Below are 23,475 nucleotides of genomic sequence, written 5' to 3' on the forward strand. Positions count from 1 at the left end.
CAGGGGAGGAGTAAGGAGGCGGGAGCAGGGGTGCTCTGGTCCTCCTGGGATGGGACAGGCTGACCATCACACTAGGAATGGTTTGAACCACTGGGCAGGGAAAGAGGAAGAGGTCAAAGGCAACAAAGATCCCCAAAAGAAGTTCTAGCAGAAAGGATTCTTTGGCGAGGAGGAAGGGTCACACTTAGAAATAAACTTAAAATCTGGTAGCAGTTTAGGTTAAAGGTCAGGGGCAAAGCTGGGTTGAAGTTCCTGTAGTTATTGAGGCACTTTATGGAATGAGCCCCGGACTATGAACCGGAAGATCTGGATCCTAGGTTTCGACTTTACTGCTAACTTGGTTGACTTCACCAAGTTATTTATTGAGTTCACCTCGCCTGTTTGTAAAATGGAATAAACAGTGCGTTCTCTTCAGTGTGCTGGGCTTAGAGCCGGAAGAGAAAGGAAAAACGCACTGCGTTTGGAAAGTTAAACGCACTGCGCCAAGATAAAGCCTTTACTCCATCACCCTCGCGTAGGGATGGTGCAGTGGTCCCCCTTTCCAGGTCCTTGTCTCCCTCCGTCGGCCTGGGGGCGCCCTTTCGCACGGCCTCTCTATCCCAGAGCTCTTCTCGATGGTTTTCCCTCCCGGATCGTGAAGGCTGGAGGGAGTGGTCACACGCCTTTTCCCCTAGTCGCCCCCCTCTAGCCCACAGTCTCGCTGCCCTGAGCCTCCCGTGCCGGCGGGCCGGCCGGGCGGACAGGAGGGCGCGCGGGGGGCGCGCGGGGGGGGGGGGCGGGGGGAGTTCCGGTTCCGGTTCTTTGTGCAGCTGCAGCAGCGGCTCCGGGAAAGATGGCGGCCCGGGCGGGTTTCCAGTCTGTGGCTCCGAGCGGCGGCGCCGGAGCCGCAGGAGGGGCGGGTGCGGCGGCTGCCCTGGGCCCGGGCGGGACACCGGGGCCTCCGGTGCGAATGGGCCCGGCGCCGGGTCAAGGGCTCTACCGCTCCCCGATGCCTGGAGCGGCCTATCCGGTGAGTGGGGCAGGAGGAGGGGCGCGCGGGCCGGGGGCGGGGCCGAGCGGGGGCCTGGGAGTGACAGGAGGGGGGAGGAGGAGGAGGGACGCGCCTGGGAGGGATTCGGGCGCCGAGTTGGGGTCGGGGGAGACGCTGCGGGGAAGGGAAGGGAGGCTGTTAGCATCCCCACCTGCTCCTAGAGGCATTGTTTTCTTGGGGAGTCAGGATGTAAAACCAGGGTGGACGAAGTGAGGCCAAACGTGGGCCTGTGAGACCTTGAGTGCAAATGGCCTAGGCAGCTCCAGTGCCCAGGAACACAAGGTGTAGCTGGCAAATTGAGGTCAGCTTCTGAGGAGATAGTGCCTGACAGTACTCTGAGTAAATATGGCACTAGAAGAGATGTCCAGTGTGCCAGACACAAAATAGACGGGGGAGAATTTGAGTATAGTCTTGCTGTCTTTGCTTTGGGGCTATATTCTCCCGTGGAGTCAGGGCTGGAGAGTGGAAGTTCCAATTACTTGGATGTCAGAGAGGTAGAGGGCTCTCCTCCCACCTCACCATTGTGCTCCACCTCACCCCACTGCCTTGTTTCATTCAAAGAACTCAGGCCTCCCCCACTTTCCCTTTCTTGGTGGGATTTGCAGGGGAAGCCATGACATCTCTAGGTCCTCTCCCCTCTGTAGAGACCAGGTATGCTACCAGGCAGCCGAATGACACCTCAGGGACCTTCCATGGGACCCCCTGGCTATGGGGGGAACCCTTCAGTCCGACCTGGCCTGGCCCAGTCAGGGATGGACCAGTCCCGCAAGAGACCTGCGCCTCAGCAGATCCAGCAGGTCCAGCAGCAGGCGGTCCAAAATCGGAACCACAAGTAAGATGATCCCAGGGTGGAGGGAGGGAGGGAGGAGGCCTGTGCAGATGCAGGTGCTGGGGTACCTGAGCAGAGAAGTGGCAGTGCTGTGTCAGCAGACGGTGCTCATTCTTGAAATAATCGCTTCGTGTTTGTTAGGGGCGGGGGTGTCTTTGATTTGAGACAAGCTTTGCAGTTCCTTCACTTTACTATAAATGGAGGTGCTGACAGCCTGTCTTCATGTTCTGGCTAGTTCCATCCCAACCTGATAACAGTATTTATTTCAAACAGTGCAAAAAAAAAGAAGATGGCTGACAAAATTCTACCTCAAAGGGTGAGTCCAGGCTATAGACCTTCTTGAGGGTGTGGTGAGTTGGAGAGTAGAGATGGTCAGCCTTAGATCCCAATGATATCTTTCTGTTCCCTAAGATTCGTGAACTGGTACCAGAATCCCAGGCCTATATGGATCTCTTGGCTTTTGAAAGGAAACTGGACCAGACTATCATGAGGAAGCGGCTAGATATCCAGGAGGCCTTGAAACGTCCCATCAAGGTAACACAGGAGAGTACTAGGCAGAGAGCCAAAGGAGAGGACTCGGGAACCTTCAGCAGGCTTAGGATGAGAAATCAAAGGCAAAGCACAGCTTTCCTTGGCATTTAAATTACATCTCTTCCACCTACGAACTGAGAGTTACATTAGAAGCATAAGAACAGAACAGCAAAGGGGGAGGGGCTTTTGATATTTCTTGCACCAGAAATATACCCTGTTGGTGTTTTTGCCGTAACTGCTCTGCCACCTTGGGAACCTGGCATCCCAGTGAATGCATTTGCACTCAGGCCAGTGGCCTGTGCTCCTCCTCATTGGAATCTCCATCCAACCACCCCAGGGACTGGGTAGACAGTAAGCCAGTCTGTTAGGAGTCATTGTCGGGTTTGGGGAGACCCTTGTCTTCAATCAAACCACTGAAGCCCCCCTGTCAATCCTGTTTCTGCCTTCCTCAGCAAAAACGGAAGCTGCGAATTTTCATTTCTAACACTTTCAATCCGGCTAAGTCAGATGCCGAGGATGGGGAAGGGACGGTGGCTTCCTGGGAACTTCGGGTGGAAGGACGGCTCCTGGAGGATGTGAGTTCAAGGTCCACTGTGGTCGGCGTCTAGGGTGGGAGCTTCTGGGAACAAGCAGTATTGTCTGGTTGGCAGGAAGCCTGACTGGTGCTTACAGCTCCTGTTGGGAACAGCAGGGAGAGGGTCACTGTGTTCTCTGCACTAACAGACAATGGTTCTTTGTGTCTGGCTCCCACAGCTTGGCCCTTTCTGTGGTATCACATCGAGAACCTTATTGTCCTGGGATTTGATTTGTTGTTTACCTCTCTCCTGATGCTGCTAGCCATTGGATTTGGCAGTATCTGCAGATTTTTCAGTTATTTTTTTTCTTTTAAACCAAGTGAATTTGCACTTAACATTTGGGTCATGCTTTCTTCCCTGAGTCCTTGAGGTCCTTGATTTCTGCTGTGCCCTCTCTGTCTTCCCAGCTCCTGTCGGAAACAGCTTGCAGTTTATGTGGGATTGATTTCTCTGACAAGCTCTTTGTTGTTTCATGGGGAACATCAGCTGTCAGGTGATAGCCCCCAAACTTCCCACCCCAGAAGCTCCTTGGAGAAGCTCCCCTGCCATTCCCTTACACTCTCTGGCTCTCTATTTTTAGCTGTTCACAGGCAAGCCAATATGAAAGCATTTTTCAGAAGAACCAGCGGTCAATGTCGGAGCCTCCGTTTTCTCTATATAGGTCCAGTCCATCTGCCAGTGGTGTCATGTCATCCAAATAAAGCTGTTTTTGTTCTGGCTGCTTATTACCTGTGATTCATTTCTCCTCTAGAGTCAGAATTTTCTGTGTTCAGACTCGCTTTATTATGTGTAAAGGTTTGGCTTAACTTGCATCATTTCCCTTGGGAAAAAGAGGTGGGCAAGGCAGTGAACCTAACACGTTATAGGCTGCTGCTTCAGGGTTCTGTTGCTACTGCAACTTGTTTAATAGACACCTACCTTGCCATCTCCTAAGATACACTCAGAAGACATTTTTGAGTTTTATTCCCATTGCTTTGTGTGTTCCTTGTTTACGGGACTGTCTTGGGGAATTTCTTCTGGCTTTTTCTAACACGACGTCTCATCTCTCTTCTCCAGTCTGCCTTGTCCAAATATGATGCCACCAAACAAAAGAGGAAGTTTTCTTCTTTTTTTAAATCCTTGGTGATCGAACTGGACAAAGACCTGTATGGACCAGACAACCATCTGGTAGAAGTGAGTAGTTCTGTTCTCTAGACTTTGACTTTATCAGTAGAGGATGATGGACTTGGGAGCTTAACTTTAATGTCTAGGGAGGGAGTGGGGGTGGGTACCTCCAGTGCAGTTTGCACATTGGCCTCCAGGTGGCACTAGCTGTTTGGTTTTGGTACTGTTTGGACCCAAGAGTTCTTATAGTCTGACTTGTCCCGCCTTTTAAATTTAATTATCTTGATTGCTGCCCCCACTCTCAAGAGAAAGTTTAATGGAGGCTTTTTATACATGCCAGGAATGGTGAGATGTAGCTATCCACACGCCATTCATCTTTTTTCCTGGTAACAAGTGCTTTGTTTAAGGGGGTTCATTAATAGGATTTAGTCCTTACCAAGGCTACTTTTCGGAGAAGGCAGTGGCACCCCACTCCAGTACTCTTGCCTGGAAAATCCCGTGGACGGAGGAGCCTGGTAGGCTGCAGTCCATGGGGTTGCTAAGAGTCGGACACGACTGAGCGACTTCACTTTCACTTTTCACTTTCATGCATTAGAGAAGGAAATGGGAACCCACTCCAGTGTTCTTGCCTGGAGAATCCTAGGGACAGGGGAGCTTGGTGGGCTGCTGTCTATGGGGTCGCACGGAGTCGGACACGACTGAAGCGACTTAGCAGCAGTAGCAGCAAGGCTACTTTTACAGATCTGCTGCTTGCTTTTGGTTCCTGCTTTGTTTAGATTCACATTCCAAATCATCAAAAATTCTTTATTATAATGCCTGATTACATAGTGTTCTAAAGACCATGCTAGCAACAGTGTTCTTTGTGATACAGTCAAAACCAGAATGAGATAGCCTAGCACTCCAAGTGAACTTAACCTGCTCCTTTCTTTGCCGGTGTAGCCGCAGCCCCTTAACCTCAACCACTAAGAAACATGGGAAGGTCTTTACCATCTAATAAGGGAAATAAGTCATAGAATCAATAGAAATTTGTAAATATATTTAACTTTATAGCGGTAGAGCATAGTGCTTGAGAATGTGGACTGTGGACTCCAACACACCAGAGCTCAGATAACAGCTCCACCACTTATTGGCTGTTGACCTTGGGCAGCTTGCTTCATTCTTGTAAGCATTAGTTTTCTCATCTGTAAAATAGGTTTAATTGTGCCTTTTTCATGTGGATGTTGTGGGATTCAATGTGATAATCCAAGTACATGTCCTAGAATACTCTGGCACATAGTAAGTACTCAGTAAATGATAGCTACGTTATTTTACTGTACATGTGTATATTATCCATTTTGTGGATAAAATTATCACTGAAAATACAGGCTAATTTAAATGTGACCCTGAGCAATCAGAATTAAAATGTCCGTCTACTTATAGACAGGAATCCCAAAGTCATATGCGGTGTTTTAAAATGTCTCATGCTGTTGCTCTTCTCCAGTAGCCTCATTAATCAAAGTTGAAAATTCAGTCATTACAGAAGCTCTTCCCTCCCACCCCAGCTCTTCCTCTGGGAGAGCACCCCCTGACATCTTCCTCTCTGTAGTGGCACAGGACCGCCACTACCCAGGAGACGGACGGCTTCCAGGTGAAGCGGCCGGGAGACGTGAATGTGCGGTGCACTGTCCTGCTGATGCTGGACTACCAGGTATCTGTGCTGCCCTGAGGAGGCCCAGCTTTCAGCCCCATCCCATCAGCAGTCTGACATTTCAAGGCAGTTTAAGTCTAGTTGCAGGTAATTTGCCATCAGACTGTTAGCTCCCTAAATGTCTTTAAGGGATAGGGTCTTAGTCATTTCTGAGTTCCTCTTCTGTTTTTCTGCTCCAGAGAAAGCACAACATGAATGCCTGTTGAACGGCATGAATGTATGGCCACACCAAATGCCCCATAACAGCACATAGACTCAGCTCACTAGCTTCACCTCTATACCCTCGTTCTCTCTAGCCTCCTCAGTTTAAATTAGACCCTCGTCTGGCTCGGCTCCTGGGCATCCACACCCAGACCCGTCCGGTGATCATTCAAGCACTGTGGCAATATATTAAGACACACAAGCTCCAGGACCCACATGAGCGGGAGTTTGTCATTTGTGACAAGTACCTCCAGCAGGTAAGAAAAGTTTCCATTCTTTTCTCAAGTCCACTGCAGCACTAGTTGTACTCTTAGCTGCTTCTCCTCTTTCCCATAGATCTTTGAGTCTCAACGTATGAAGTTTTCAGAGATTCCCCAACGGCTCCATGCCTTGCTTATGCCACCTGAGCCCATTATCATTAATCATGTCATCAGGTAAGCATGTGTATGCAAGGCAGTGGTGTGCTGGAGCTGGCTTGTACCACCTGCACAAGTCAGTTCTCAGAATTTAGGAAAATTATAAGCAGGTTATTAAACACGGTCGGTATTTAGGATTATATAAACTTGCGATTAAATACAATATATAAAAAATAAGTGTAAATGTACTCAGAAAGTCGTCATCTCTGAGTTATTATGTTGGTTTACTGGTGTTTGGGCTTCCCTGGTGGTTCAGATGGTAAAGAATCTGCCTGCAGTGCAGGAGACCCAGGTTCAATCCCGGAGTCAGGAAAATCACCTGGAGAAGAGAATGGCAACCCACTCTAGTATTCTTGCCTGGAGATTTCCATGGACAGAGGAGCCGGGCCAGTTACAGTCCATGGAGTCTCAAAGAGTCAGACACGACTGAGCAACTGACATACACATACTGGTGTGTGTGTTTTCGAAGTTACTTCTGTCTGTTGTGCCTGTGTGGTGGAAATACTATCTAATGAGATGTTACTGCACATCCTTTTCCAGTTCCTCGATCAGTGATATAATGTTGGCATCTTGAAATCAACCATGTTGAGAATATTTAAAACACAGAAATTAGCAAATGCTCCAAGTCAGGCTTTTTCTTTTTGTTCTTTTTCTCTTTTGGAGAATCAGTTATTAGAATTTATCAGCTCATCACTGATGAACTCCTGTCTTTTCTGGTAGGACATTCCATTCTGAGACTCCAGCTCCTTTACCTCTGTCTGCTTTTCTGTTCAGAAGATGGTGAACAAGGCATGTCTAGGCAGATAACAGAGTGAAAGAAGGCACTTTCTCCTCAAAGCACCATGTCTTTTGGCTCTACATAGTCTTTGCCTTCTTTCCCTTACTCCGTATTAACTCCAGTAAAGCCTTCCTTTCACTAGACCCTGAATCATCATCACTCAGCTGATAGTAATTCCTACAACCCATACGCTGGGTCAGTAGAAGCTAGTTTGTCCTATATTCATGTGATTAAATTTAGGCCACGTTTTATTTTGTGTGGTGTATATTTACTTGAATGTATTTTCAGAGTCAGTTTAATAAGTGAAGATACTGTAGCAGGGGTTTCTTTGTGGGGAAGGAGAAACTTACTTTTCATTGTCTGTCTTTTGTACCATTTGACTTTTTACCATTATTACTGAGGCTTATATGCAATATATTGCACCCATTTAAAGTCTGATGATTTTTGACAAATGTGCACGTCCTATAGCCACCACCACAGAGAGAGTATAGAGCGTTTCTGTCACACCAACAAGGTCTCTGGTACCCTTTTGCAGTCAGCCCCTTGCCCTTCAGTCTAAGACTTGTGTAATTAGGTCTTAGGGAACAAGTCCTTTACCAGGCCCCCTTGGTTTCCTCCTCAGTGTTGACCCGAATGATCAGAAAAAGACAGCTTGTTATGACATTGATGTGGAAGTGGATGATACCTTGAAGACCCAGATGAATTCTTTTCTGCTGTCTACTGCCAGCCAGCAGGAGATTGCTACTCTAGACAACAAGGTAGGGATCATGGCCTGGATAGTTGGGTGTCACCAGCCCTCTATCACAGCTTCTTGGCTTCTTTGATTTTTGATATTAGTTCAAAATATATTGATACTCAGTATATGCTGGGCACTCTGTTTGGTGCTGGTTGGAGCCAGATACACATAAGTTCTGATTCTTAACTATACCTCTTAATAGCTTTGAGCCTCAGTTTCTGATCTGTGAAACCATAATACCTATTTTTCTAAAGTTGTTATGAGGATTAAATGAGACAATGTATGTGAAGACATGACCTTGTATCTGGCACATAAAAGCAAATGGCAAAACAAACAAACAAACAAAAAAAGCAAATGGCAGCTGCTGCTTCTATTGTTATTACCATGAACATTATTAGACATAGTCCATGCAAGTAAAGCCAGAAAGGCTCTGGGAACACAAAGGAAAACAGGAAGGCTTTCTTGGAAGATGTGATGCCCCAACCTAATCTTAAAGGACATGGGAGTCAACATGGGAGTTGGACTATAAAGAAAGCTGAGCAGCAGAGAATTGATGCTTTTGAACTGTGGTGTTGGAGAAGACTCTTGAGAGTCCCTTGGACTGCATGGACATCAAACCAGTCCATCCTAAAGGAAATTAGTCCTGAATATTCATTGGAAGGACTGATGCTGAAGCTGAAACTCCCAATACTTTGGCCACCTGATGCGAAGAACTGACTCATTGGAAAAGACCCTGATGCTGGGAAAGATTGAAGGCAGGAGGAGAAGGGGCCAACAGAGGATGAGATGGCTGGATGGCATCACTGAGTCAATGGACCTGAGTTTGAGCAAGCTCTAGGAGTTGGTGATGGACAGGGAGGCCTGGCTTGTTTCAGTCCATGGGGTCGCAAAGAGTTGGACACGACTGAGCGACTGAACTGAACTGATGGGAGTCAACAAAAGGGGAGAAAGGATGATGGTACTTAAGGGCGTGGGGGGCAGAGGGAGCCCAGAAAGAGGGAGCAGGGTATATGCAGGCCCAAAGGTGAGCAGAGAACCTGGCATATTGAAGAAATACAAGCTCTTCACTGTGTTAGATAAAGCTCGGGGTGCCAGGGAGAAGAAACGAGAGGGAAGCAGGAACCTAGTCCTGAAACCACTTTGAGGCAGGGTAAACTGGTTTATACTTTGTCCTGAAAATGGGAGGGCCTGGTGCTGTTTTATTTTGAACGCTCACTGGCAGGACGGTGGGAGGTGAACTGTAAGGGGGTTGGATCTGGGGGAAGGAAGCCTAGGTGGGGGATGGTGCAATAATGCGCATGACGTATGGTACGGGCCTAACTTTACAGCACTGATCGTGAGGACGGACGTGAGTAGCTAGGTTTGGAAGGTGTTGAGGTGGAACTGTAGGGATCTGGACACTTGATGGAGAGGTGGGGTGAGGTGTGAGGGAGAAGAGTTGTTATGAAGACCTCCAGGTTGTCAGCTGGAGTGTGCAGTTGTACTCCTTCAGATTGGGAGCGGGAGAAGCAAGTCTTGGGAAAAGGTAGTGATTTTGTTTTGGGGAGTTTAAGGTCCCTTGAGGTGTCAAGCAGATGCATTAGTAGGAGCTTAGAAAATGGACTGTGATCTGCAGCCTGGGGACTCGTTACCCTGTCAGTGGTGCTGGAAGACATACAAGTAGATGAAATTGCCAGGAAGAGCATGGAGTATCAGCGAACAAAACCCACGGACCACAGCTACAGAGACAGCCCTGTGTACCACTCCTTTTCTGCCTGAGAGTTTCCAGGCCCATTTGTGCTGTGGATTTAAAATTTCCCATGTAGTGTCATCCACAGTGGACATGGTGCAGACTGGAAGGAAAACTTCACTCACGGGCGGTGGACAGACGGCGCCAAGCGCCAGAGCAGGTGGGGCCCTGGGCAGCAGTGCCATTCTTGGGCTGCATTCTGTTCCTTGGCTGGGAGAGGCACAGGAGAAGTCATACACTGCCTGCCGCTTACTTTGCTTTTCCCCAACGTGGAAATGTTATGAACTTCCTTTCTTTCTTCCTTTCAGATCCATGAGACAATAGAGACTATCAATCAGCTGAAGACCCAGCGGGAGTTCATGCTGAGCTTTGCCAGAGACCCTCAGGGTTTCATCAATGACTGGCTTCAGTCGCAGTGTCGGGACCTCAAGGTAGAGAACCGGGGACAGGTCCAGAGAGACTTGGGCCCGAGAGGCACGCGTTTGCTCTGTGTCTGTGGCATGTGGTGGAGAGCCAGGGAGGCGAGGGGCCAGGCTTTCTTCAGCGTGTCCCAGTAGGGAAGTGGGAATGAAACCGTCAGGTGTTTATCTCATCTGTACTGTGTGCTGTCACTGTGCACGTTGTAGGGGGTGCAGAGTGCAAAACTCGGCCTCTGCTTTCAAAGTAGCATCCATTCTGTTAGAGAAACCAAGCTAATGGGATTTTAAAAGTAGTAAATCATGTACGACATTATCAGAATTTCACCGGTACCAATAAGATAAAACAAAGGAGAAGGGAGACTGGTGAGACTAGGATAGCTTGGAAAGGCTTTCTGGAGAAGTTGGGATTTGAGAGAGGGGTGCTCTCTGAGAGGAGCTCCCAGAGCGAGGAGCACCGCAAGCTCAGCAGGAAGGTAGGAATGAGCACAGTATGTGAGGCGTGCCCTCAGTTCTCGCCTGTCCTGTGCTGACTGCAGTCAGCCTGACCAGAGGAGCAGGGGCCGGGGGTGCCAGGAAGGATCCCTGAACAAGGCAGGGACTTGTCCACAGCATGGGTGGCTTGGGGTGCTGTTTTAGTGGTTTGCTATGGCTGCCGTAGTAAAGTACCACAGCCCCGTGGCTTAAACAAGGGAAATGGATGGTCTCACAGTTCTGGAGGCTAGAGCCTGAAGTCAGTGTCAGCAGGGTTTGGCTCCTCCCAAGGGTGGGGAGGGAGAGTCTGTTCCAGGCCTCATTCCTGGCTTTTAGTCACTCAGGTGTTCCTTGGTTTGCAGATGGTGTTCTCCATGTGTGTTCACGTTGTCTTTCCTCTTTACGTGTCTCTCTGTGTCTGAGTTTCCCCTTTTTATAAAGATACCCATCATTGGATTAGGCCCACCCTAACGACCTTATCTTAACTTGATCATCTGCAGAGACCCTATTTCCAAAGAAGGTCACATTCACAGATACCAGGGGGTTAGGATTTCAGTATCTTTTAGGGAACACTATTCAGTCCGTAACAGATGACAAGGAAGGAAACAAGCCTGTTCTCTCTCCTGCTTCCCATTCTCTCTCAGGTCATGACTGATGTGGTGGGTAACTCAGAGGAGGAGCGCCGAGCAGAGTTCTACTTCCAGCCTTGGGCCCAGGAGGCCGTGTGTCGATATTTCTACTCCAAGGTAGGCACCTAGGGTGCAGAGGAGAGACTGACAAAAGGCAAGGGGTCTGCACCTGGTGGGGGTCAGTGGCGTCAAGAACAACTTGTGGTTTGTCTCATCCTCCACTCCCTGCACTATTTTCTCCTTAGGTGCAGCAGAGACGACAAGAATTAGAGCAAGCTCTGGGGATCCGAAATACATAGGGCTTCTCCCACAGCCCTGATTTGGCTGCAACGATTTCTTTATTGGGCCCTGTGCTGCCTGCCTCATGGCACCTGCCTTGGTCTTGCTTGGGGCTTTCCAGGGGATGCTGTCGGTTCTAAGACAACACCAGAATGAAGAGGGTCTCACGTGACACCGGCTCTCCTCTTCTCCCACCCCATCCCTTCCTATCCCCAGCTTCCCTTTGCCCCACAAAGTTCCCATGTGCCTCTCCCCTCCCCTGGTCTGCATAGGACCTCTAGATAGTATTAGAGAGAGAACCTGTAGTGGTAATCAGTGCATTGAATGGATTGGGCCTAAGGCCAAGTGGTCTTCAAGGGGACCAGCTACACTGATCCTGCCCTTCAGAGACCCAGGAGTTGGGAGCTGTAGCCCCTTCTCCACGACTCAGGCCTGGGGGCACTCTATAAGCTAGTTGATCTTGGCTCTCCTGATAACAGAATCCAATTTCCTTCCTTCCCTCCACAGGTTTGGAGCAAACTCTCCCTTCACTTGTTGCCCTCTAGCACTAAAGGAACCCTGGCTCTCGGGCTCCACTGAGCCCCAGGTCAGCCTGCAGCCCTCCAGAGGGGCCTGTTCTCTCAGTGCTTCTCTCCTCCCTTACAGGGGGTCCACATCAGTATTAGAGTTTGTTCTCGTAGTATTGCTCCCTCCCAGCACACTCCCTGTAGCTGCTGTTGAGGATTCCCTCCTGTCTGTCCCAACTGAGGGCATTCGGATGGGGGAATCTTGCCTTTCCCTGTCAGAGCCCCGGGGACCTCACCTAGGGTGCTGTCATTGCCAGCGGAGGCTGTTCCTTTCTGCTGTAGTGTGGAGGTGTGATTCATTCATTCACTCCGCCCTGCCTCTCCCATCCCTTCTTGGAGAAACAGGCCTGCAATCAAACGGGTAAAAGCCCTGGGCCACCCCTGTCTTCCTGTCCCTTGTCTGCCCAGTTGACACCCACTGGTGACTGCTAGGGCACTGAGGAGTGAAAGCGCCTAGGGCTGGAGAGAGCTCTGACTCGGGTCTGTGACTCTCCCCTCTCCCTGCTTCACGGGATTGTGACTCCCCAGCCCCCGCCCTCAAGGCTTCAGACCCCTCAGGTAGCAGCAGGACCTTGTGTGATCTTGGCCCCTTGGAACTGAGATGGTTTTGCATCTTTCCAGGAGAGCCTCAAATTCTTCCAGGTTGTATCACCCCCCAAGTTAGCATATCCCAGGCTCGCAGACTCAACACAGCAGGGTGGGAGACAGCTGGGCACAGAGGGGGAATTCCGTTCGGCATGGGCTGTAAACCTGCAGAACTGACAAAGCCCCTGCTTCCCCACCCCCTCCTCAGGCTCCTGCGAGCACATCCCCCAGCCCTGTGTCCCTGCCTGTTCTACGCTGGGGACAGCAGGACTCGCTCCTCATCTTCTTCCACTCATTAATCCCCCCCTCCCTGAAAGGTTCTCCCCACAGTGACACTGGACAACCTCTGTCCCTGGGGCTGGAACCATGAGAAGGAAGCTCAGCACTCCTACAGTGTCCCTGTTGAAGATAACTGTTTTTATTAACTGAATTATTATGTTTTTTTCATGGACCAAAATTTTTTTTGTACTGCCCTTATCGATGTCACCCAGTTTTAATAAAAGAATCTTCTGAAGAGTGGGTCCCCCTCCGTACTGATGGAGAGCTCTTCCCTGAGTGTTCCCAGTGCCATTAGCCATGCTCATGGTGTTTGTTCATTTGACAAGTGTTTATTGAGCACCTGCTGTGCGCCATCTGTGGTTCCATGCACTGGGGATGTGGTGGAAAATAAGGTTTCTACCCTATGGGTCTCAAAGTTTTACCTTCGAGCTTGTTCTGTCAGCCCCAGTGGTCCAAGCAGGGCAGATGCTGGCTGAGATTAGCAGGCTTCATCACTGCATCTGAGTCCTGCCCTCAGTTCCTGTTAAGGAACGTTCTGACAAGACAGTGGCACTGCCATCCTCTTCCTTGCCCTTCTGCGCTCCCCAGGGCACCCGCTGGCTCAAATGCACTATCCTTGGGCACCTGTGATCCCTTACACTCGATGATCCTCAGCCTCTCGAGTGCTCAGGGCTCCCATCTGCTGTATCAGGGCTGGAGATGTTTGTGTTCTCTGTGCCTGTCACTCTAAGGGTCCACTTTCTCAACCCTGAGTAAGATTTTGGTTCTTAAGACTGGCGTGGACGTGCTCTCCTATCATCCTTGTACTGTAGATGGCCAACCCCTCACTGGTAGAACTAACACTCTCCTCAGGATTGGTTCCCAGTAGCAGAAGCAGGAAATTCTGCCTCTGTTGCCATCATAATAGGCTTGCTTCCCACCGGGTGGCTCTTTCCTTTCCTCCCCTGTGCCATTATCTAGCTTGGTTCTAACCAAGAAGGGAATTTAGGATTCAGGACGAAGGCAACCACATTTCAAAACTGTAACTAAAAAGTTAACCTTTGCCTCTGTGGATGTGAATACTCAAGTATTGCCTATGTGCAGTCAAACCCAGCAAGGATACAACCACTGTTGCCAGTCTGGAATGTGGGGGTTTATCAGACATGAGTAGGAAAAGCAGAGAGAAGTGTGTGTGGGTGATAACTTGAAGTGGAAAAAATTGATGTCAAGGACATTGAAATGGCATCTGTTTTCACCCAGGCTAATTACATGTGTAATGAATGGCTGATGAACCATTATTAATTTCAAGCAAATAATCTACAGTTTGCTCTTGGGAAAAGAACTCTTGTGTAACAGATAAGTTCCTGTGACAAGCCAATTCTGAATCTCTGCACACTTCATTCCTATATAAATGAACAAATTCTTTGTCTCCATACTACTAAAAATGATGGTAGGGACAAAATGAGAGATGGAAGCAGTTAGGCAAAAACAGGAGGTTATTTTATGCATAAACATCCATTCTTTGGGGTTCTCCTCCTATGTGCCAGGGACAGAAGCATTCTTTCTCTTCATCACCCGTAATCGGAGCTCCCAGCTGGCAGCCTGGCACTGGTGCCTTTTTCTCGATGCCAGTGCAATAACAGTAGTCTGCAGGAAGCTGGCTCTGTAGTAGGCTTAATTTTATTCCTAAGAGAAACAGTCAGCTACTGATTTCATTTATGTCCCTGTAAGGGAACTCCCTGGCCATCGGAGCAGAGTATGGTGGGCTTTTCCAGGGCAGTCCCTAGAACTTAGAAAACCATTTCTCCCCAGTCTTGCTCTCAGGGCCACTGACCCTGATTCAGTGGTTGCACACAGACTCCCCTCTGGCCCAGTGCTTATCACAGTTTGCGGCCAGCAACAGCCCAGGGGGACGGAAACACCCACTCAGCAGTCGGCCAAGCCAGGAGGTCAGCACGTGAGCACACAGTGGTGTCTGCCTTCCAGGCCAAGGTGCACAGACAGCCGGAGCGTTGGGGGCCTTTGCCCTGCTCTCCACATCAGCCTAGAAACTGAAGCTCCCGCTTAAACGTTGCTGTGGGCAACATAGTGCCTCGAGCTACTCAGTGTGCCCCTTGCATTCTCTCTCCTCCCAAAAGCACACACCCCACTCAGTTACAGCATCTGAGACCACAAGGCCCTACAGAGGTCACAGCTGCCCCAGGTCCTGCCTCCCTCCCCTTTCTGGCTTCTGCACAAGAGCCACTAATCTGAAGGAGCCCCTGGCATGGTAGTAGCTGGGAAACCCAAGAGAGAAGTGAAGGAAGCTCAGTGCCTCTCAAGGGCAGTGAACACTTGGGCTGCCTTCCTTCTCCTGTCCTCCTCAAGCCCAGAGTCTGCAAAAGACTTGTGGACCACTTTGCGTCCAACTTTAACCCTTCCTGCCCTCCTTTCTCTCCAGTACTCTTGCCTGGAAAATCCATGGACAGAGGAGCCAGGTGGGCTGCAGTCCATGGGGTCGCTGGGAGTCAGACACGACTGAGCGACTTCACTTTCACTTTTCTCTTTCATGCATTGGAGAAGGAAATGGCAACCCACTCCAGTGTTCTTGCCTGGAGAATCCCAGGGACGGGGGAGCCTGATGGGCTGCCGTCTATGGGGTCGCACAGAGTTGGACACGACTGAAGCGACTTGGCAGCAGCAGCAGCCCTCCTTTCTGGAAGGCATTCAGGTGAGGAGAGGCCCACTGGTGGGTTCTGTTTCTCAGGCTAGCGGGGTCTTCATATCCTTCAGCTGCCCTAAAGCAGGCCCTCCCCTCACCTTCTGTGGCCTTACCTTGCATAAAGGAGCTCACACCCCCACCTCACTCACGCCAGCGCTGCAGTGGAGCTGGAGTGGGACCAATGACACATGACCCATCACTGCCAGAGGATAAATCTGCAGAGCAGTTTTGGGGGTCCTGGGAGATCACGTGGGGCAATTCCTACCTTGGAAAACCAAGCATGCCTGTGTCTGCTGCTATGACTGAATACAGCTTATTCCAGGGCTAGGGGACAGAAGGGAGTGCAGGGGACTGGTCACTTGTTCCTTATCTGGGCTTGCTCTTGGCAGACCTCAAGATGAGCCCATTGCGGGGAGGGAGGGGGGTGAGGACCTGGGCTGGAGCCAAGGGAAGAAGCCTGCCAGCACCGTCAGCTGGCAAACCGAAGAGGAAAAGCAGGCCTGGTCTGTGCCCCATTCCTGTTCCCCACCTGTCTCTCTCCCCTTTCCCCCCTTTCCCTGGCCCTGCCAGACTCTGTCTCCCTGGGTGCCTGCCTTCCCTCCCCTGGAGGGCGGGGCTTGGCTGCACCCACGTGTGTTGGAATTATATGCTCCCAGCCAGCAGGGGAGCTGGGGAGAGTGGCACCCAGCTGGCGGCTCAGGCAGAGAAGCAGCACCATGACCGGCAAGAAAGTCTGCATTGTAGGCTCTGGCAACTGGTAAGCAGCTCTGTCAAGGAGTGTGTTGGAGGGCAGGGTGGCTCCCTCAAGTCTTCGGAAGTCAGGGAGGGAGGCTTGGTGAGCAGGAAGTGCTCCGGCTCCCGCTGCTGTCTCTTGCGTACCCTACCAGAACAGAGGGCGCCCCGACCCCTCCTGGCCCTTGCCTCTCTGCAGTGGCACCTGTACCTGTCCCCCACAGGAAGGGAGCCTCCAGAGGGCTCCCTGCCTGAAAAGCTGCATGGGCGGCAGGGGGAGGGGTGGGGGGGTGGGGCAGTGTTGGGAGATCAGAGAGCTGGCCCCCTTCTCAAGCAGCAGTGTCAGGGAGACTGAGTCTCCTTTCTATTGCCTGCTCATTAGAGACACGGTGTCATAGGGGAAGGGGTGACAAGGGAGGTGGCAAGTAAATAATCCAGTGGATACTGTGATATCCTGAGGTGGAGCACTGTCCCCTCCCCTGCCACTGTTCCTGCCTCACTCCTCCACTTTCTGTGCTCCCTGCTCCCGCCAGGGGCTCAGCCATCGCCAAGATTGTGGGTGGCAATGCAGCCCAGCTGGCACACTTTGACCCACGAGTGACCATGTGGGTGTTTGAGGAAGACATCGGGGGCAGAAAGCTGACAGAGATCATCAACACTCAGCACGAGAATGTCAAATACCTGCCAGGGCACAAGCTGCCCCCCAATGTGGTGAGCCCCAACACCCCGTTGAAAGGGAGAGGGAAGCGGAGGGGGTGCTTCCTGCCAGGAGGGGGCCGTTTCATGCGCCACTGGACTTGAGAAGCATCTCAGGAGGGCTCCTCTGGGCACAGGGTACCCTCGTGCACAGCTCCCAGAGCACTCTGGGACTGAGGACAACCCGAGTGCATACCCCTGCATCTCCACTTTGCCCGGTGGGCTCCCAGGAGGAAAGGGAGGGGGAAAAGATGAGGAAGTTGGTCTCCATGACAACCAAAGGCAGGTTCTCTGGTTCCCAGACTTGGGGTTCGGGTAGTGCCTGCCTCGGGCTCTAATCCTGTTACTCATTCACTGGGTGATTAGCAGACATGGAGACTGCTCCTTGGACTTAAGGTCTTTGGTCAAATCCATGTGGCTTACTCCCCACCTAGAAAGGGCAAGCAGGGAAGAGAGCAGGAAGACTGGGGCTCTCCATTTCCAGTTGGGGGCCCTAAGGAGCAGGGTGATGAAATCTTACTTGTCCTCTTCCTCCTGCCAAGCCCAGCTCTCACTGTCCCACAGCCAAGGGTTAGGAGAGGGCTGGGAGGAGGTTTCCAGGAGTTCTCAAGAGTCCAGGACAGCTGAAGTATAGAAGAAATAATGGTGAGGGGGAGAGAATAGTGTCTTGCTCCTCCAGGTTCAACCCTTCCAGATTCAACCCCCAAACTACCCTTCCTTCTTCCCCACCAGCCTCACTCTGGCTCCTAGATCTCCTGAATGGGGCTCCACAGGGGCTAGAAGCAGTCTGGCAGGCCCACGAGCACTGGTCACCCCCACAGGTGGCTGTCCCTGATGTGGTCCAGGCTGCAGCGGATGCCGACATCCTGATCTTTGTGGTGCCCCATCAGTTCATCGGCAAGATCTGTGATCAGCTCAAGGGCCACCTGAAGGCCGACACCATTGGCGTGTCTCTTATTAAGGTGCCAGAGACACCTTCCTGTGGAAGGGGGTACAGCCACCTGCTGTGGGGCTCAGGGTTGGTGAAGTGAGGCAGAAAACTGCACAAGTAGGCCAGGGATTTTCTGAAGAGAGGAGAAGAGTTCGCTTTGGGGAGGCTGGGGAAGCAGATGCCGGGGGCCACTGGGAAGAGGAAGTTGGTTGGGGAGTAGATAAGGTGTCAGTCTGGAGGCAGGTGTCTTAGGGAATTTAGATGTACAAGGGATGCCTAGGGGATATGAGAAGCAGGCTGGTTTGAGGAGCTGAGAAGGGATGGAAGCTGGTTTGGAGTACTCGGGGGTGGGGTGTTCAGGGGTGTGGAGGGGTACATTACCTTGGAGAAGTAGGTTGCAGGAGGATTTTTGGATGCTTTCATTTTCACATGAAAATGCTACCTGCTCTCCTCACAGCAAGCTCTGGCTGCGCTGGACTAGGGGAGGACCTTTGGGGAGGGACACTGACGCACACCGAATTTGGAAGGGGCAGGATTTCTGGGTGGGAAGCCCTCAGTTGGGGTAAAAGGCACCTGTCCTGAGCTCCATCCTGTGCCCAGGGGGTAGACGAGGGCCCCAAGGGGCTGAAGCTCATCTCTGAAGTGATTGGGGAGCGCCTTGGCATCCCCATGAGCGTGCTGATGGGGGCCAACATTGCCAACGAGGTGGCTGATGAGAAGTTCTGTGAGACAACCATTGGTGAGACCCCCACCCACCTACATACATAGTGCAACTCTAGTTATATCCCCTCCCCAGGCTTTATTTCCCACCCACCTAGCCATCTTCTCCCCAGAAGGCAGGCGAAGGAAGAAGACCCCCAGCATTAGAGATGAGGGGGGTTGGACGCCCCTATGGAAAGAGTTGTAGGTCCTGCTTCAGGCAGGTGCGGGAAGAAGAGTCAAGAGCCCCTTCTTAAAGCCTTACCCCTTCCTCAATTTAGGTAGCAAGAACCAGGCTCACGGACAGCTTCTGAAAGAGTTGATGCAGACACCCAATTTCCGCATCACAGTGGTGCAGGAGGTGGACACAGTAGAGATCTGTGGGGCCTTAAAGGTGAGAGGGGCACAGAGGCAGCTATGGGGTGGGGAGAAGGTCCTGAAAGAAGGCCTAGCTTAGCTGTACAACGTTGCTGGGACTCCAGGTGCTCACTCCCCATCGTCACTGAGTACAGGACACATGGGAAGCACTGCAGAAGCAAAGCCAGGATCACTCAGGCCTGCAATCGCTTACCTTCAGACACTGGGCTCCCTTCTTCCTTTCCTCTGTAGCCCCTTGTGGGACACCCTATCCCTGGCTCAAAGGGCTGGTCTGGTGGGGAAGAGGAGATGCCCTGGTAGAGCACCCAGGGTAACGGGAGATGAGATGTCCAGGACACCCAGACAGACTGATGACCAGAACTCTGGCTCCCAGACAGAGCTACGGATGACTATCAGGGACATAAAACAGCCATGGATGGGTGGGCCAGGTAGACTGGTTTTCAGGGAAAGTCCTCAAGGATGGAGTATAGGGCAGGGCTGGGGAGCCAGGAAGCACAAGTCCAGGCTAAAAGAAGGGAGTGCAGCAAGGGGGGAAACCAAGAGTGGAAGGAGTTGAGGAGCCCACCCACCTTCCTTCATTATGAAGGAAGTGGGCATGTCATGGATGATGGAAGAAGCACGAGGCAGGTGCTGAGGGTCCCAAGTGGGGCCTGCGGGAGGGATCCTTTCTCATCCATGACTCCACTCTTCAAAGAATATAGTGGCCGTGGGGGCTGGCTTCTGTGATGGCCTGGGCTTTGGCGACAACACCAAGGCGGCTGTGATCCGACTGGGACTCATGGAGATGATCGCCTTCGCCAAGCTCTTCTGCAGTGGCTCCGTGTCCTCTGCCACCTTCTTGGAGAGCTGCGGTGTTGCTGACCTCATCACTACCTGCTACGGAGGGCGGAACCGGAAGGTGGCCGAGGCCTTCGCCCGCACAGGAAAGGTGGGCCCTAGGGAGAATGGAGCAGGGAGGGTGGGCCCTGTAGGTGTTAAGGCAGAGGAACCTGGCTTGTGGCATCTCTTGAGCACAAACCTTAAGATTGTTGTGAACACTCCCATTTCTTTCCTCTTAAGACCCACCTCCTGCCAGAGCCCCAGTCTCTCCATCTCACGCTGACAACTCCCCTCTCCCATTTCCATCTGCCCGTCCTATTTTTTTCACAGTCCATTGAGCAGCTGGAGAAAGAGATGCTGAATGGACAGAAGCTGCAGGGGCCCCAGACAGCCCGGGAGCTGCACAGTATCCTCCAGCACAAAGGCATGGTGGACAAGTAAGTGTCGGGCCCAGCCCCACTCATGAGGGAACCATGGCCAGAAGTGCTCTCCCCGTTCATCATCTTCCTGAACCCTCCTCACTGCCCACTGTGAAGTGGGCAGAGAGGGAAAGGTTGTCTTATGTTTGCAGACAGAGCCAAGAGCCTGGAGAGGGTCTAGTGGGCGCACTGTCCCCAGCTAGTGCATTGTCTTTGAATTCTTTCCAGTCTAGTGCTCTTTATACCACATTGCTAGGACCCTTTACATGGCCTCCCGCTGTCCTCTGCTATGTGGGTGGACAGGAATAAGCTTCTGTGACTGTCCTGCCTCTCTGTCCATCACCCTCAGTCTAAGCCACTTCTTTGAGGCCATCCCTTCTGTCCCCAAATACTGTCCTGGGTGGTGAGGTGTGTGGAAAAGGACAGTCTTCTTTTCAGGGAGCACAGAGACAATGGGGGTGATGAACTGATCAGAGCAGAGCTCTGTTGATTTGAGAAAGAATCATAGAGCAAGAGAATTCGAAACAAGCTCAAAAGATCAGCTCATGACTGGTCAGGTAAAGCCTCCTGGTAAAAGGAGCAGCCTGGGAAGAAGGAAACTGGCATTTACTAAGCACCTTCACATAACTCATAATCACTTCTTCACTACTTTGTTATACTGACTCCCTTTTACAGCTGATGATAGTGAGGCTCAGAGAGGTTAAGTGGCTTGCCAAGTTGGAACAGAAAGTTGATGCCAGGAAACCATGCAGGCAAGTTCAATATGATAGGGAGACGGGCAATAAGAACCTGACCCTAAAACCCAGGGCTAGGAAATTCAAATTCTCAGCAGTTGGAAATTGAGAGCCAGGGTCTGCTTGAGCTTGAAGGCGGGAGAGCAGGGAGTAGAGGGTTAGGGGCTGGAGGATTGGGGGCTTGTCTGGAGGCCAAGCTGGCTCTGTCCTTCCCCATTCTAGGTTCCCTCTGTTCACAGCTGTGTACAAGATATGCTACGAGAACCAGCCAGTGGGGGAATTCATCCACTGCCTGCAGAATCATCCAGAACATGTGTGAGCAGGCCTGAGGCCCAGGCCAGGCAGCCTCTTTATCAATGCAGACAGGCAGAAGCTTGGGGTGCCTGGCCACCAGGAGCTCCGGGACTCCCCAAGGAGCAGCGTCTTTCCAGCTTTTTACTGAGTGACAGGAGGCTGAGGGCCCGGGTTCCTGCCTGGAGATCCTGAAGCAGCCCACAACCTCTCGGCCATCACATCTCACCAGAAATGGAGTTGCCTAGTCCCTCTCCAAATGGGGAGCTTTCTCCCTGTCCTGTGAGAGGGGCACAATCAGCCCCAGAGTGGCCTGCTTTGGGCCTGTGAGGGGAGGAGCGGAGGGAAAGGGAGGCAAGGCAAGGGCTGCTTCATGCTGCCTCACATAGACCAGAATTCTTGTCCCCATGCCTCAGCTACAAGAGGGATGAGGCAAGGGCTGCAGGGAGGGGTCTGGGCTTTTGAGCTGACATGGCGCCAGGGACCCCTTTGCTCTGACCTCTGCCAGGCCCCACAGGGCATCAATGGATCTCTCAGTGTTTGTTCACAAAATACAAAGATCTCAAACAACCGCCTTCTAGCTTCTCCTAGCAACATCTGTGTCCTCAGAAAGCTCTGGTCATCTCCCCTTTCCCCCTCCCCCAGGCTGCCCTGGCACCAGGGTTGCTGCCACGCTGGCATCTCTGGCCATGGGGCTTGTCATTCTCCCTCGGGACTTCCCGGTCCCTAGTTCTTTGCCAGCTCCTCCCTACCATGCGTGACCTTTCCAAGCCTCTCTCACCCTCCCCACCAGTACCCTCTTTGGGGAGCAGGAACTTAATCTGCTGACAGAGCTACACCTTTTCATAGCAAACTCAGATCACCCTGCTCCCTTTGACCTTTGTAACTGCTCTGCCTCCCTTCTTGGGAGCTCTAGTGGGGGGAGGTGTCAGCTGGGTCCCTCCTGCTGCTGTGTCCCCAAGACATCTTGGATCCTTACCTCCTCCTAAACCCTATACCCAATTCTCAGCTACCTCTAGAACAGCCAGGGCAGCTAACCAGCACCTGTACTTGGAGGCCAAAGGGCCAAAGAGTGGGTAAGGGAGGACGAGCAGGTCCCCATCTTGGTGGTCCTGACACTCCAAGGTCAGCTCTCCTTTGTCACCGGAAGGCCTTCTCATGCAGTATTGACTTCTCTAGCACCTCAGGAGCTGGGAAACTCATGGAGGAGGAAAAACAGTCAAACCACACTACCCCCTGGGGTGAGAGGAGGAAGGAGAGGTCTGTGCTTGGCAGTGGCCTTGCTCCAGGCTGGAATGGCATCAGGGGAATGTCACAGGTCAGCAGTTTGAGCCCCTGGCTATAAATAGAGCCCAAGGGCTCCTGTCACGTACAGCAGAGGGTCTCAGCTTCCTGTGTGGCAGTGCCTGGCACACTGTGGCTCTGGCCAGCATTAAGTTAATCTTCCCTTACTCCTGGACAAACCAGGCAGGGGCTTGAGAAGAGGAGTCACCCTCACCAGTGAAGGGCAGAGCTTCCTGGGTCAGGCAGTGAGGCTGGGCCCAGGTCGGGTGCTGACTGGATCCAGAAACCGCCTCTCTAGGAGGTCAAAGTCAGGGCAAAATAACAGCTCCTTCCCTAGGCTACAGCTGCGACCCTCTTGGAGAGTCAGAAACCTTTGCTTATTTTTGTTCACCATTAACTGAATCTGAGGCTTCTGAATCAGGCCTACTTGCCTATCCAAAAACCGATTTGGTTTTTCCAGAAACAAGTTGGGGAAGGACACTTAGCTGCACATGGCGGTGCATGTGCAGTGGTGCATCACTACATGCGTATGTTTGCACTCATGCCACGGGAAAAAGGAAGAAAGAAATCTTTCCTCGATTGTCCTAGCCACTCCCGGCCCCTTGCTGGGGTGCCCACGCAGTCCCGCTTTCCCCAAGTGGCATCCCCCCCCAATCCTTTCCGGGCGCTTTGGGGCTATATCACGCCGCCTGCAAGCGGGGAGGTCACATATGGGACAGAAACATTACGGAAATGCGACCCTTGCGCCCACTCCGTGCCCATGGCTATACCTGCTGCAGTCCTGGGCGGCCCAGACCTCGCGGTGCGGGTCGGATTCCTACCTGAGCTGGGTTTACGGGCGGGCGGCGGGGAAGAGGGCAGCTCCAATCTGTAGGGGGCGCACAGTCCCCTTCAGAGGGCTGACTCCGAGACAACCTACCTAGCTACCGGAGACGTCACTGTGCCACAGGCTGAGGATTGGCTGGTTT

At 51.9% G+C, this 23,475-nt stretch overlaps 2 protein-coding genes across 2 annotated transcripts; both read left to right on the forward strand.

The window, feature by feature from the left end:
• Positions 1-787: 787 nt before the first annotated feature.
• Positions 788-13,081, forward strand: SMARCD1 (SWI/SNF related, matrix associated, actin dependent regulator of chromatin, subfamily d, member 1). The gene is made up of 13 exons (XM_055583167.1): positions 788-1,009; positions 1,675-1,862; positions 2,133-2,175; positions 2,271-2,393; positions 2,843-2,965; positions 4,022-4,138; positions 5,655-5,756; positions 6,053-6,214; positions 6,294-6,391; positions 7,774-7,909; positions 9,925-10,047; positions 11,151-11,252; positions 11,381-13,081. The coding sequence occupies exons 1-13, from the start codon at positions 833-835 to the stop codon at positions 11,432-11,434; spliced, it is 1,548 nt and encodes a 515-aa protein (XP_055439142.1). The 5' UTR covers positions 788-832; the 3' UTR covers positions 11,435-13,081.
• Positions 13,082-16,109: 3,028 nt separating this feature from the next.
• On the forward strand, positions 16,110-21,818 carry GPD1 (glycerol-3-phosphate dehydrogenase 1). Its single transcript, XM_055583216.1, has 8 exons — positions 16,110-16,281; positions 16,790-16,967; positions 17,774-17,914; positions 18,484-18,622; positions 18,864-18,976; positions 19,655-19,888; positions 20,110-20,216; positions 21,155-21,818. Exons 1-8 carry the CDS (start codon positions 16,241-16,243, stop codon positions 21,249-21,251), a joined length of 1,050 nt encoding a protein of 349 aa, XP_055439191.1. The 5' UTR covers positions 16,110-16,240; the 3' UTR covers positions 21,252-21,818.
• The last annotated feature ends 1,657 nt before the right edge of the window (positions 21,819-23,475 follow it).

The sequence above is a fragment of the Bubalus kerabau genome, chromosome 1, assembly GCF_029407905.1.
Source record: "Bubalus kerabau isolate K-KA32 ecotype Philippines breed swamp buffalo chromosome 1, PCC_UOA_SB_1v2, whole genome shotgun sequence".
In the NCBI taxonomy this organism is placed as follows: Eukaryota; Metazoa; Chordata; class Mammalia; order Artiodactyla; family Bovidae; genus Bubalus; species Bubalus kerabau.

Bases quoted from the DNA above. Each gene is read 5' to 3' on its own strand.
- SMARCD1 (XM_055583167.1), top strand. From the start codon at position 833: ATGGCGGCCCGGGCGGGTTTCCAGTCTGTGGCTCCGAGCGGCGGCGCC. The intron at 4,139-5,654 runs GTGAGTAGTTCT...TCCTCTCTGTAG, and splicing joins CAGACAACCATCTGGTAGAA to TGGCACAGGACCGCCACTAC. The intron at 11,253-11,380 runs GTAGGCACCTAG...TTTTCTCCTTAG, and splicing joins GTCGATATTTCTACTCCAAG to GTGCAGCAGAGACGACAAGA.
- GPD1 (XM_055583216.1), top strand. From the start codon at position 16,241: ATGACCGGCAAGAAAGTCTGCATTGTAGGCTCTGGCAACTG. The intron at 16,282-16,789 runs GTAAGCAGCTCT...TGCTCCCGCCAG, and splicing joins ATTGTAGGCTCTGGCAACTG to GGGCTCAGCCATCGCCAAGA. The intron at 17,915-18,483 runs GTGCCAGAGACA...TCCTGTGCCCAG, and splicing joins TTGGCGTGTCTCTTATTAAG to GGGGTAGACGAGGGCCCCAA.